We start from the raw sequence: 14,944 nt of genomic DNA, 5'->3' as shown, positions 1-14,944 counted from the left end.
TAACTCCGCTGGAGTTTTAAGGCCTGGATGACGACAGTTGTGTTACCAACCTATGAATGCTAGCTCAGGAGGTGCTAAATTTGCTTTGATGACCTGTATTAACCTTGCCCTAAAACTTTGCATACTGTTAATGGTAAAACATTGCTATGGTGGGAAGCCCTGGGCTAGAGAGCTAGAGTGGCACTTGGGTCTTCTGATAAATACAAGGTGGGGTCTAGGAATTCCTCACTGTTAGAAGAGTGTCATGTGCTTCTGCATAGCACATGTTGTGTGTGTGGTCTTTGTAATTATAAAACTCGTGTGTGCTACTGAGAAAAGGGATGATAGGAGGGAACTTGTGTTGAACTGCTGTGGCAGGGAGCTGCAAAGGCTGTTCGTTAGGTGTGTCAGATACTGAGCAATTGTGCTATGTTGTAAAGCACGGCAAAGACTTTTTGTAGTTGTCAAATGACACTACATCTTAAGTAAAATTGGTGTTGCTTTTTCTGTTTTGATCTTGAATGAGACTATTGTGTATTAATACGCTATTATATAAAGATAAGGAAGATAGATGGGCGAATTCTCCAGCAACAGAAACATGAGAAGGGGAATCTGGCTGTGTGAAACGATCTCGTATGTTGTGTTTGCATACATGCTCTGTGATAAGGCCTGAAGACTTCTGCACAGACAGCTCTTTTTGTACCTAACATAATGGGAACCTGCCCTTGAAGTAGTCTGCTTCTGTTTTCTTCGTGTTGGAATTTTGGTCTAGACATGCAGTTATGTGTAATGATACGTGAAAAGTTGTGGGCCAGCCACTAAATGGGGAGAGTGAGCATCTATGTTTTCTCTTCAGATTGCAGATTTTTCTGACAGAGTATTGGCAGCAGCACCTAGTTTGAGTCAGAGCGAGCTGAGGAACAGTATAGGCAGCTGGAAATGCCAGCGTTAAGCAGAAGTGACAGCCAGACATACATCCATGTCGGGGATGTTTTGCTCTGTTGTGCTGCCTGCTGTAATGGTGTAGCAGGAGTGTATTTAGGGTGGGAGAACTGCTTTCTGATGCCTGGTGATCTGAGGCTTTGAAGTGTTCAGAGGCTGGAGCAGCAGGTAGTTTTCCAAGGACACAGCGGAGTGCCTTGCAGGTGGCTTTACAACAGCCCTGTGTGTGATACATACTAGCTGAGCCTTTCCTGCTCATGCTGAGTAGTAGATTAGTTGTGGGGTAGAATTCCCTGAGGGCTTGAATTGCTTTATTGGTCTAGAGGAGTTTTGTGTTTTGATGGACTTCTTTTGAATCAAAACACATCCTCGATAGATCATTTAATGAATTGATACAGTTAAAATTGATTATGGTTTTCCTTCTGCAAAGTGTGTGTCTCTCACAAATATGGAGAGAGAATTCATGGTTCTTGATTTCTTCATTATCAGGAGGTGAATGTGCTACATACACCCTGTAGTGGTATTATAGAGTGTACAGTGTAAGGTGTATGTAGTAGCCTAGGGGAATAGGAAGGTTTCTTACTTGTGTCTTATTAGAAGTCACCTTTGCAGCACCAGGAGCTTTGCCTCTCCTGCTGTGAACTGCACCTTGTTAGTAGTCTGGGATTTCTTCTTGCTTTTTGTCTGTAAGTGGATAAACGCAAAGGGAAAACTGAGATGTAGTAAAAGTATGATCCTCCTACTGGTCTCAGTGATGAAACCCTTTTAAAACATGTGAACACGTATGCAGTCTGAAAGGATCATACCTGTAAAAGAACAAGCATGCTCTTGGTGTCTCTCCTGAGTGGTGATGGGTCTGGCTACTAGGTTCATCCTTCCACAATCATGTAACAGGATTGGCACTTAATGAGACACCTTTTATCTCTGATGTCTAGTAATAATAGTGATGTATGCTCTGGATGTGTTTGTTTAGCTTCGTGGTTTGGAGTTGTGTACTTTTCCTGTTCACTCTTACTCACGTGGCTTTTGGTAGTGTAGGCTCTCTTAACATCTCATTAATTTTCTGTCTTCTGTAGAACTCATTTCTGCCATGAGGTGTATAATGTTATCTTACAGAAGTTTTACGTCTGCCAAATCCCTGTGATTCAGCCTTCCCTTATGTTTTTTGTTGTTTTACCAAAACTGGGTTTAACTGTCTTGATCTTCAGTTGTTTTTCTAGTCTTGGTGATCCTAATCCAGTTTAAGACTAAGGCTAGTATTCAGAAAACTGTTGATGAATACAGTCATTTTAAATATTTAATGCAAGAGGATAATTTTGGTGAAAAGTGTCTGTAATCTTTCTAGAATAACTCAATTAGGTTCGTGTGCTTTTACAAGCACAGAATTGCTGTTTTGAATCAGTGTTTGTTTTGACTACAGTAGATTGTTCCTTCTGTACGATCCAGGAATGGTTCTTACTTCACATATTAGACATAAAAATCAGATCATTCATCACTGAAGTGGTTGTAATTGCCTATGAACTTCTTCTTTCAGTGAGGTCCTTCTTCTGGATTAAGCATGAAAATGTGGAAATGATGCTGAAAAGACACATAGCACCCTCATTTTCCTCCTGCACTTTTAATGGTATACTCAGAGCGGGTGGATTCCTTATTAGTGAAAGCAGCTTTGGGTAATACAGTGACCTGTTCCTGGCACTGTTGAAGGCAGTGATACTTTGCCATTAACTTTAATGGGAGCAGAGTTGAAAATCTGTTTCGAGATTTCCAAAGTGTTAAATTTAATACTGTTATGGGCTGGATAGTTTACTATCATTAGGCTAGCTCCTTCAATTCGTTGCAGTTCGGTGTCTTAAGTGGTAGTGGTTTGACTCTGTGAATGCTGCCTTATAGCTGGGTTCTGTTTATTCAGTGAGTAAATGTTTTCCGTATTGAAGCAAAGCTGTTGCCAAAGGTCATCTGTTAGCTATAGTTACAGATCTTAGTGGGTAGTAAAATCACAGTCCCATGAGAAATTCTTACACCTTTTTCTCCTAGTATTATGTAGTCAGTTTACGCTGCTCAGAAAAATACAACAGCTTCTTCAGTAACTTACTAAAAACATTGTATGCTTTCAGTGTGTGTTCACCAATGTTACATGCAAGGAAACAGCTATTACAGAACTACCTAAGAAACTATTTTTTCCCTTATTTATTGTAGGGAGTTATTTGGCATGGAAAAAATACCCACAGTATCTCCTGAGGAAGGCTGGCTGCATTTCAGTTGTCCCTTATGCACAGAAATTTTATGTTGTGTGCTTTGGTATAGCACTTTAAAAAAAGTAATTTAAAATGAAGTTTCTGCAGTTTTGGTGCTAAGAGTTGACCTTTCATGTTGCACGCGATAGTTATTTGATCTGCTGGCCTAACCCTTGTGTAGATGGGCTGTGTCTAAAACAGAAGTACACATTTAAGACAGTTTTGATGTGTAGCATCTGCAGATGATTGAGTAAAGAGATAGAGAAGATACGGCAGCAGATACGGCAGGGATTATTTTAGTCCTCACCCTTTGTGGCTTCTCTGTGGCATGAGAGAGACCTGGGAGTCCATCGTTTAATACCCACAATAAAACAAACAAACAAGCCCCATATGCTGCTTGCTTACTTGTCTTCAGCTTATGATAAATTGTCATCAGAGCTGAATTACAGCTCATGGGTAAAGATCCAGAAGTACATTGTACTGCTGCTACTGCTCTAATTTTCCCAGATGCATGCATTACTTGGGAACAGCTGGATGAAACCTCCAGACCCACCAGCTCTTTTCCCACAGAAACTTCTGAATCAAACACCACTTTGCCAATACAGCTTGGTGTTCTTAATTCCTTGCCTTGCAGGCTCCATCCCGCAGGCCCAGCAGTGTACAAAACACCCCAAACCACAGATGAATTAGAAATTTCAAGTGTCTGACTTGCTGGTGTAGCGGCCTGACTAGCTGAATATCTCGGTAGCAGATGGTTGGTCAGATATTAATGTCTTGCTGATGGAAAATACCAGAACCCACGAGAACTGAATACTGTCTGGGTGGGTGTGAATGTGGTCTGTCTTCTAGTGAGGCTCCTGATTAATCACATCTGCCTAAACGTTAAAATGTTTGTATTGTTGTGGTGCAGGAAAAATCTGTTTTTCTGTCATGGATTTTAGCTGTATATCTGACACTTTTTGAGTGCTTACACTTACTCCCCTCTGCCTTTTTTAGGTTGAGTTTGGATAAGGCTGATAGGATCCTCAGAAGCAATTTCTGCTGCTGCTTGTGGTTTTTCTTTAGTTTTCAAGGGAATGTTTAAGTGGAATGGTGGTTAAATGATCTTGGGAGTCTGGTTTTCCACACAGGTCAATAAATAATGGTTGATTCTTTCCTTCTTTTTCTTCCTATTCTTTTTTTCCTCCTTCATAGAAATAGAAAATTGTAATTGTGAAATACGGGAGCTTAGGACAAGTGACCATGACTTTTAAAAAACTTGTAAAATCACCGGCTTTTATAGTAAAATGATGACATGTGCTTAAAATAATCTTTTCTGTATTCTTATTTCAGAAGATTTTTAGCTGTTTGCGCTGTCACCTTGCTTTAGTTTGACCATTATGTATGTCTGCGTAACCTGTTAACTCATTGCTATGTACAGAGCAGTTTCTGTTGGGGCAGATTCCTTAATGGAATCTGAAAAACTGAAAAGAGAAGACAGAAGTGTAACTACGACATAATGAATTCTTCTGATGACTTGTTACTAGCTGTGTCTTTCCAATGAGCATCTTGGTCAGTCGCTTCAGTTTGAAAATGATTTTTCATTTTGAGAGCTTATCCCATCCAATCTATCCTATCCAATCTAGTTTTGAGCAGTACCTTCTGGTCCCCATGAGGTTTTCTGCTGGATGACGTAAGGTGGTGTTGCTCTTATGGACTGTAGCTTACACTTTCTACTCCTACCATCTATGTGCACAGGCAGTGGAGAAATGAGCAATGTGGGAAGGCCTTTGCATTGTTTCTGTTTTGTTTGTCTGTAATGCCCAGAGTTGCAAAGTCTGTGTTCAGAGTTCAGTGTGTAGGTCCTAGCCTCCTTATCATACAGATGTTACTTCAAGTCCTTCATCTCTCCATCCCATGAGGATTTATTGGCCTTTTATTTTTTTCCTCATTACTGCTGTGTAGTTGGGAGTAGAAAATGCCTGCTGTACCTGTAAATCTTCCTGAATTAAAATCAGTTGATTGGCACAGGTATAATATACTCTGGTGTCAAAGCACTGCCTTGACAGCAGAGTGTAGGTGCTTTCTCTTTTTGTTTTTTTTTTCCTGTTATTACAATATTTCTGAAAGCTGACAGAGACTCTGCCAAAAGGTTTCAAGGCAAAGACATAATTTGTTTGGAATGGAATGAATAATTATGCAAATGAAAATTATACAGCCACACTGAGAGATTTGCTCAGGAGAAGAGACAGCAGCTTGTTTTGTGGGCTCTGCGGTGTGCGCATGGCAGTGGGCTTAATTTTGAAGAGGCTTGCTCTTTGGCTGACCAAAAGAGATATTTAAGATGTTAATACGTTAGCTTGAAAGAGTACATTTCTGGCTGCCAGCAGACCTCTTGGTCAGTAATTAATCTGTAGAAAGTGGTTTACTGATGCTCAGGGGGAAGCATGGTATGAGATAGCTTTCTTTAAATGCTGGGGGGAAGGCTGGTAAGTGCCATGCAGCCGATGCCTCTGTAAGTAGAAAATTACAAACAAAACCAAACCAGAAGAGCAATCACTGAAGTTTACAACTGAGTAACTTCCATTTTCTGGTTCATTTTGAAAGAGTCTTTGGAGGTGTGTCATAGAAGCCTGCCTCTAGCTTACCTTACTCATACAGTTATGCTGAAGTCAATTGGTCTTCTTGGATGCATGGAGAGAGCAAAGGCTTTTATTGATAGATGACAGCAGTGTCTGCAAATGATCATTTCTGTATCCTAGGTCTGTCCACTTGGTCTCAGCATTCCAGATCTCGACGTCGGAGGACGTCGTGTTCCAGACATGAAGATCGGAAACCTTCTGAGGTATTTCTGGAATGTGATTTGCATTTTGTTACATCTATCAAGTACAGAGCCATATACGTGTTCTGGTAATGGATCCATTGCTTCTGATTTACATTTTCTTTTCTTTCGGCTAGGTTTTAGCTGGCACCTTCCCCACACCCCCAACTTATTTTTTTGGCCAGGAGATGAGGGAGTTCAGCTGTTAGCACAGCCACTGCCAGCACCAGTCTCTATCTGTGAATTTTGTTATAGTCTGACACTCGTTCAGCATGGCTGTGTAGTCTTTCTTCTAGTCTTTTAGGCATCAGGGTTTATTTGTAGCTTGATATGTGAACAGTGAAAGTCAACATTAGGTGCATTTATTGCATAGTTGATATTGGGTCTTGGTATGTGATCCTTGTTAAACTGCTTGTCAGACTAGAAGTCTGCTTCCTGACAGTTCTGACTTGTGTAGTGCTTTGAGGAAATTCTTTTAAGGGAGATGCAAATCTTTGAACTTTCCAGGATGGATCAGCTGTTAGTAACACATAAACGCAATCCAGTTCTTTGGAAGTATTCTTGGTGAATCTCCCTATCTTCAGGCAAATACTGCACGGCAGACTTTGTAGAGGCTGCAAGGAAAGTATTAATGTTGGGAGATGGAATTTCTTCATTTAATGTACTTGCCCAATACATGTATTTCTGATGCATTAGTGATTGATGTTGAGTAAAAACTTGCTTTATTAATCTCCTCAATGACAGTATGCCCAAGTCCCAGAGAAGAGTTTTCACGTGAAGAATCCCTCTCATTGCTCAGTGTGAGCGACACCAAGTACTGGTGGTTTCCAGTCTTCTTTTTTGATTGTTGGCCATTAAAGACCTGTTATTTAAGTTTTTCCTTCCTTCTTGGTGAATGTGGAGACCCCCTGGTGAAGGGCTTGCTTTCCTTAGTTACCTTTTGTACTTCCCTTAGAAGCAGCCCCTTACACGCAGGTTTGAGAACTACCTCAGGAAAGGCCATCTGGAAATAATTTGAGATAATTACAGATTGGTTTTTTGTGAGCTTCTGCTTTCTCCCTGTTGCTGCATTTGTTGTCAGAATCTTTGCAGTTTTGTGCTGTTCTTTCTTGTCTTCTGAGCCTGGATGGATTTCTCATACACATCCCTTTAGCTCTGTTTCCCTGCCCCTGCTGCCTCCCTCCATTTGCATTGTCTCTGCTCACCACAGCACACTATTCTGATGAGAAGTGTGCTGGCAGGAAAGTGACACTTGCTAAACTGCCCGCGTGAAATCCTGCTCTCATTGCAGTCGGTGGCAAACTTCCATTGACTTCAGCGTGGCCAGAGTTTCACCCTTCAGCCTTGAAGTGTTCAGTGCTTCTGAGAGCCAGCACTTCTGTAAGCTCTGCTTTGCTCCGGGCAGTCTGATTGCATCAGAAATTAGAGCAGAAAGAATGGTGTCACGGGGCCACTGGCCTGGGAAGAAGTTTCTTGGCTGCCAGGTGATGCATTAGCTTGGCTTCTGAGGGAGTTTAGTGACAAATTTATCCGAGAGCCTGAGTTTCGTTTGGCTCTCGGATGGAGCAAGGTTTGTGACCCATTTTACATTTCTAGGCTTCTCTTCATTTGACATCTGATTGCTTTAAATCAAACCACTTAGAAGTACGGAATCCCCTGACCAGCTGTGTTTGTTTGTTTTGTGAGCTGGTTTACTTTGTGGCTTGTTTTTTATTTCTTGATTGGAGCCTCACAGGGCTCGTAATTGGGTTGTTTGAAACATTTCATTATATTTCATTACCTGCATTCTCCCTTTCCTTCATATGGTAATATTATTCTTTATTATTGGCAGTTTTTCTGAACATGTCAAGACAAATGTTAAGAAAAATGTCATGATTTTGTGCTATTTTTTGTCAAAGCCAGAGTGGAAACAGAAACAGACAGAGACAGAAGTGGGGTAGTATGTGTGTGATGGGAGGGAGGAGAGGTGCCAAGATGTGCAGCATGGTGAGGCAAATCACACTTTGAAATATTCTCAGAAGTGTAATTAACCATCAGTTTCACTGTTTCCCAGAAGTGCTTCCCGAAAATCATAGGGAATCTACTGAGGTTTCAGGTGTGTGACTACTGTATGACAGAAATGGCTGTCCTGGGAGGCTGCCTCATCAGCGCTCTGCATAGACTGAGCTCTTCCTCAGCCCTAGGCAGCTGCTGGCTGGAGCTAAGGTAGAACCATTGCTCTGGGACTGGGAGGTTAGGTCCCTTTGCTCCACTAGCAGCCCAGTAAGAGAATTTAAGAGCACTGCCCAGGTATCTGTCTCCTCCTTTGTAACTGTGCAGCGTGGGGCTGAGTGGATGCAGAACCTCAAAGTCTGCAGTGGAGCTTTTCTTAAGGTGTTACTTGTCTTCTTCTTGTCCTGATGGTGCTTATTTTCTGTCAGTTGGTTGGTTTTTTTCCTTTAAATATGGCATTGAGCAGTTAAAAATGAGTGGTTGTGGAGGTGAGGAGTGGTGAGAGCAGTTACACTGCACAGCAGCCTTGCCTTGCAGCGAGAGCTGGATGAGGAGAGCTGGAAGATGCATGAACAAGTGCAGGCTTGTACTTCTGCTACCTGTGATAGCACCCTTTGTGTTCCGCAGTGCTGACAGGCAGTGGCTGACTGGGTTGAAGCTGCTACAGCAGTACCACAGCATGCCTGCTACAAGAATGAATCCCTTTTAATTTCGTTCTGTGGCTTGTTGAAAACAGTATCACTGCTTGTTTATGGCTGCTAACCCAAAGGCTTCCAAACACCTTGCTCATTTTAGAGGTGGATGCCTTTGCAAAGACAAAGTAAACTCACAGCTATGATGCAGAGGTGTCTGCAGCTGATGGAACAACAGCACCTGTGCTGAATAATGGAGTTGCCCCCACAGTTCCAGTTTGGGTCTTACTTTATTTGATCTTTTCGGTTATTATTTTAAATACTTGCACAAAGAGTCATCTCCTTAGAATTTCCTCTTGTGGCTGGTCATGGTAGAGTCACGCCTTGATTTCTACCACAGGGAATTTCTAGAATTGCTTTGGATTAGTCAGAACTGCAGTAATTAGGAAAAGAAACCCCAAACTTTGCAGCAAAAATGAGTTTTTCTTGTTCTGCTGTTTCAAGACTCAAAGCTCCTGCAGCTTTTATTGCAGAAAGACAGAGGTGAAAGTGGATGTCAGCTCTCAGCATTATGCCTCCAGTGTAGGGGGAGTGCCAGGACTTGTAATGGAGTTAGCTGGAAGTCATTCTATCAGTATTTGCACCTTCAGCCACCCCTTTCCCTGCAATGCAGCTAAACTTCTGTTCTGCAGCGGGCTGGGTTAGTTCACTGGTGATACAGTGACCTTGTTGCACACTGTGCTCCATGGTTACCCTCAAGCTGTGAATCATAGAGTGTAAATATCAAATGTCGGTGTCTCTATTTTTCTCTCTTGGTCACTCTCTTTGCAGGTGTTCAGAACGGACCTGATCACTGCCATGAAGTTACATGACTCCTTCCAGCTGAACCCTGATGAATACTATGTGCTGGCAGACCCCTGGAGGCAGGAGTGGGAAAAGGGAGTTCAGGTGCCAGTTAGCCCAGGGACCATCCCAGAACCGGTAGCCAGGTATAGTTTGAAGGAATGTAAATAAATACACAAACATTTATATTAGCAGCTATATCTACATTGCCTTGGCTTCTTGAGCTGTATTCCACAGTGTCTAGCTAGAAAGGTCTTGGTTCTCAGAGATGAAGAGTGACCTGCCTCAGCTTTTTCGACTGATCAGGGAGGTCAAGAGTCAGGCTTGCTCTGCCTGTGTGTTAAAATGTGAATGTCAGAGAGTAATTTTTGGCATTACATTAGGATGGAGTGTGATGACAGAACCTTACAAATAGCTTCTATTTTTAAGTCCGGACTTGACCTCACTCAGCATTGCCAGGAGAGCCCTTGTCTAATGCTTCTTGTGTTTAGTTCCAAGCCATAGGTTCCTTTCAAGGAACAGTTAAGACAGCCAGACTTAAGGGCTAGAGAAAACACAGCATTTATTCTGGTTTTGTGTTATTTTTTTGGTTGTTTCATTTACTAACTTAGGAAATGGTTTGTTGTACAAGATTTCAGCTGCTTCAAGAACCATCCACATGTGCATGTAACTAAATACATTAATGTGAGATTTTCTAGCTCTTATCCAAGAAACCCTCATTTTCCATACCTTGTTTGTTATACTTGGATACTGTTTTCTGTTTCAAATTAAACAGTTGTAAGGGCAGGAGTGTGCTGCAGCCCAGCTGTCTACTTCATGATTGGAGCTGGAGAAAGTGGGCAAGGATTATTGCTATTTAATTCTACTAGATCTCTTTGATTAAAGTCCAGGCTGGCCCGTAAGGTGTTACCAAATGACCCACCAGTGCTGGTGGAGCCAGAACAGCCCGATCTCTGATATACAGCAAAAAATCATGGATAATGCTGCACTGCTTCTGCCATCTTTAACCTTGGAGCAGGGCGACTACAGGAATGTTTAGCACTTCTTGTGTTCTGTGCAGCAGCCTGCAGACCGCTGCACAGCCCCGCTAGGTCTGTACAGTGAGGAACTTCACCGACACATCAGGTAGACTCTCCTTCCTTCTTCTTCCAAAGGATTGGAGGTGGAGGTCCAAGGAGAACTTGAGATTTTTCCTTATGCTTTGCAGTTTAGAACATGGGAGCATACTGTTTTCCTGCAGTGCTTGTAGCATGCTCTACACCGACCTTAACCAGTCCCTACATAAATGCACACACACTGGACATGTGTGCTCACGTTGTCTTCTCACCTCTTTCTCCTTCAGGCATCTCCCATGGCTGCAGGGTGGCTGGGAGACCTGTGGACTTTAAGAGAGGGAGACTGTCCAGGGGATCCCCACCCTGTATCTTTCAGGGAGGTGGTTTGGTGACTGTATCAGATCCAGGTACTCACTTAGGAGAGAGTTTTTCTCTGCCAGTGGCCAACAGAGATGTTGCTCCAAATTTAAGATATTAAAGGAAATGGGGAAAGGCAGCACCCACAGTTGTAGGTATGAGTACAGGAGGCATCACTGTTTCTTAGCTGCTGAGCAATCTTGTATGGTGCTGTTGGAGAGTACCTGCTGCTCAGAGTGGCTCTGTGATTATTGTCTTGCTTGCTCCCTCACAAAATACTCAAGAGAGCTCTGTGGTGGTGCTGCTGGAGAGCTGGAACTGTTTTGTGCCTGACTGTGGGAGGGGAGGCAAATGTTCTGTAAATTGAACCAGCAATACTCAAACAGTAGCTGATGTAGAACAGAGGCAAAATACAGTACAGACAGCTGATGCCAGCAAGGTATGTAATGGTGAATTAAAGGTTTTGGCTGGTCAGAGCAGCAGGTGTAGGTTCAGAGGGGTGGTGAAAGGAGCAAGTCCATGTGATGATTGCGTGTAAGCATGGTCAGGAGGATAACGCAGTTGGATGGGTTTGTCGGTATGTAGCAAGTGTGGCATATTTTTACTTCTTTTGATCAGAAATAAAGAGGTGAAAGTGGTTTGTTTAGAAGCCAAACTGCCTGTGCCACTAGAGTGGTATTTAGACAGCATGTGCAAGGTGCAGCCCAGAGGTTATGATTTCTGGATGGAGCAGTACTCAGGAAGGAATTTCTAGTACAGAAGATTCAGAGAGCAGTGCCCAGTTTCAAGTAAATTTGCTGTGAGCTATAACAGTAGTATTTTAAAACTGTGCAGCATGACCAGGAACGGTTTGGGCAGTGCAGTTAGGCTGGCAAAGTCATTCATATTTGTATACTTCCACGGTTCCTTTCTGCACCTTGGAAGCCCCAAATTCAGCATTTGGCTCCTGCCCACAGTTGCCACGATATGTCAGATTGTTTTCTGAAATAAGCTAGATGAGGAGAAGATTTAGGGCTGTGCAGAAGACTGAGATAGGTAGAGGATTTACACCAAAGATCATCTGCACTGGTGCTGCAGGGGCAGTCCTTTGGCAGCGTGGCCTGTCGCTCCTGGAGGTACCAGCCTCATGTGGTGAACTGGATTTGATCCAAACTGAATTACAGTGTGTGCAGTTAACTAAGAGAAAGTGCAATGTCCTGTAGTGAGGGAACTGTGCTGCAGGCTGGAGTTACCTTACTGTTTGGAGGCAAGCCTGCTGGTAGAACGACTGCTGTCCTTTGTAAATTGGGTGGTTTTGCCCCCAGTTCCTGGCTTGGCAAGGCTGTGGCATTGCAGGAATGTGACCTAGAACAAGTGATGTGTTGTAGATACTTTACTGTTTCCTGAACTAGTGCCTGTGGTCAAACAAAAATTCCATTGGCTTGCAGCTAAAATACACTTTCATGGTTGGTTGTTGGCCAGCTGGAGCTTCCACAGTCTGGGAGAAAGTAGTCTCATCAGTGGCTGATTAATATTTGCACTTGACCCAGCATGGCATTAGTGAATGTGAAAGAGGAAATGCAGACCGAGGATGCTTGGGTAAGCGGAGGTGAAACTAGTGCAGGTTACTGATTCTCTGTGGAAAAGTCTTCTGAATTTCACAGGGATGGCAATTCCTTAGCTACACATGTGCACACACACACACACACAACCCCTTCAAATGTAGCAGGAAATACTACTTTTTTTCCTTGAATTTTCATGATCTTGGTATTGTAGATTTCCAAACAGGTAATGTAGTTCAACAGATTGATTTTAAAAAAGGCTGCAAACCAGAGTTTACATCTGTGTGTATGGCAGCTATCACTACATGAATACAGTGTTCCCACTTTAGCTTTAAACAAGTAAACAAGGTAAGAGTAAGCAGAACCCTATCCTCTAATCTTTCCATTTTATTTAGATTCTTGGTAATGAATTTGGTTTCTAGACAACTCCAATTAACATAATATCACCAGTCCATTATGGAAGTGTGCTATACTGTTGTCTCTTCCCTTAGAGAGCACGGTAATTGCTTAGGTGGTCAGATGTGTGCTGATGGTGGTTAATCACTTAAAGTGAGGCAGTTTGAGTTCTCTAGAAACAAGTCTCAGCATCCCAGCATATCTGACATCCTCTTGTCTGTCTGTTTTAGGGTTGTGTCTGAGACGAAAGCCGTCACGTTTACGCGACCCAGGAAGTACATTGTTTCGTCAGGGTCGGAGCCTCCGGAGCTGGGCTATGTTGACATTCGAACCTTAGCAGACAGCATGTGTCGCTACGATCTCAATGATGTGGATGTAGCGTGGTTGCAGCTTGCCAATGAAGAATTCAAAGAAATGGGTGAGCAATGAGTCATGGTGTTTGTGTGTCCTTTATTTTTAAAGTTGGCAGGTTTAAGAATAATTTGAGGGAAGGCAGCAGCAGGAAGAGATGGGGTAGCCATGGGAAGCCAAGCCTGATGTGATTAAGCCATAAGATACAGGCTTTTGTAACTGCTGAGTAGTATTTGTTTAGACCAGGTCAGAATCTGGCCACATGGTTGGATTTTTTTTTTCTCTGCTGCTATTTCACAAGGGAATTCTTCCAGAGTTCCCATTTTGCCATCAAGCTTCTTGAAGAGGACATCAGACAGACTGTTCATTGTTTTCCCAGTTAGTCCTTTCCATTTACTTCTTTATTTTTCTCTGCGTCACATACCTGTATCATCTTTTTAGCTAGCCATGTGGAGTGCAAAGAAGGCAGACAAGGAGTCGTGGGAGGTCGGGAGAGCCTAATGCCATCCCAGTTGCACAGGGAATGAGACATTAAGGAACTCCTGTAGTGATTTATTGGAGGAACCTCCCAAACCTTACTGTGCCTGTGGGCTCCAGTTAGGAAGCAGAAAGAAGAGGTATTGCAGGAGGAGCAGCTCTTCCTTTTTCTGCAAGATGACTTGTGCATTGGAAGGGACAAGAAAGCAGGGCAAGAACGGGAACGTTAGTGAAGGTGGCTTATGTGTCAGCATTGTGGCAGTCCCCTACTCTGGGTTACAGAATGCTCATACGGGTTTTACCTGGCTGTAGCCCACATGTGGCATGGCACAAGACCTGGTAAACAACAAACTGACCATTTAGAACTCTTGAATTAAACCCACATATGACCCAGCCATGACCTGGTCTCTTACCCCAGCCTTTTTTCCAGATCTCAGGTCAGGCCAGCTCAGGTTTAGTGTTGGGCTTAAACAAGTCAAACCAGTTCATAATTCAAGAGTTTAAGTTACTTTTCCAAGTTATCTTCAAGAGAACAGAACCAGCAAGTCCCCTTAGCTGTCTTCAAAATAAAATCAAAATATTTTTTATGATTTTCAGTTGATGCCTATCAGTGTAGATAATCCCCTCTGTCCATCTGTCTTGCCAGAACCAGAGGAGGGCTGCCACAGTGTTACACTGGGGTGTGAGTGGTGAGGTGTGTGAACCCCTGAAGTGGTCATTCAGCTTGTTTCTTCTTGCTGCCTTCCAACTGCTCTATGTGGGGTGTTGGAGGCACTGATCCCTGCTGCAGGGATTTACCTGCCAGTAGGGGAAGCTGGAAGTACTTCCAGAGAGTGTTTGTCTTCGACCTGCAGGAGCTAGAGAGGTTTTAATTCTTCATTTGTGGAATTTATGGCTCAGTTATTCACAGGGAAAGCTGAAAGGAGGATTTTCTTGTTAAAACACACATCGTAAGGTTGCCATCTTCTGTATGTTACAGGAAACATTAGGTATTAGACCAAAAGTAGGATATCCTAAGCCTGTGCTTCTTTGTAGTGATTTAACTACATGGAAATGCTTGTCCTAAACTGACTTGGCAAAAGGAAGATGACTGTTGGCAGTAGCATATCTGTCCTGGTTTCACCGGGCCTTGTGTAGCATGGTTGTGTGGGGAAGGTCAGTGCAGCACCAACCTGGAAGTATTACGGCCAGCTCATTGTCATGGCAAATGAGACACGGAAGCCAGAGGGGGGAAGCACCATGCTTTTTTTTTTTGATATGTTTCCTGCTGCTTCTATGATAGATATTTTTGAGGTCTGTAATGGTAATATAATTAACAAAGATAGATTATAGAATACTATAATAC

General features: G+C 42.9%; 1 protein-coding gene across 7 annotated transcripts in view; it reads left to right on the top strand.

Annotated features, from left to right (window-relative positions):
- Positions 1-14,944, top strand: part of JADE1 (jade family PHD finger 1) — a 42,533-nt gene that overhangs the window by 14,614 nt on the left and 12,975 nt on the right. For 4 of the 7 annotated variants that reach the window (XM_080614064.1, XM_080614067.1, XM_080614066.1 and 1 more), the window contains 3 exons: positions 5,897-5,979; positions 9,411-9,568; positions 13,002-13,189. In XM_080614064.1, the coding sequence (XP_080470190.1) occupies positions 5,897-5,979; positions 9,411-9,568; positions 13,002-13,189 (429 nt within the window). Of the gene's footprint in view, positions 1-5,896; positions 6,045-9,410; positions 9,569-13,001; positions 13,190-14,944 lie in introns of those variants that run through there. The other 3 variants (XM_080614069.1, XM_080614070.1, XM_080614068.1) reach the window with 3 other exon arrangements.

This window comes from Psittacula echo (assembly GCF_963264785.1).
Source record: "Psittacula echo genome assembly, chromosome: 1".
Taxonomy (NCBI): Eukaryota; Metazoa; Chordata; class Aves; order Psittaciformes; family Psittacidae; genus Psittacula; species Psittacula echo.
Note: the sequence above shows the minus strand (reverse complement) of the source record. Positions and strands in the feature narration are given on the sequence as shown.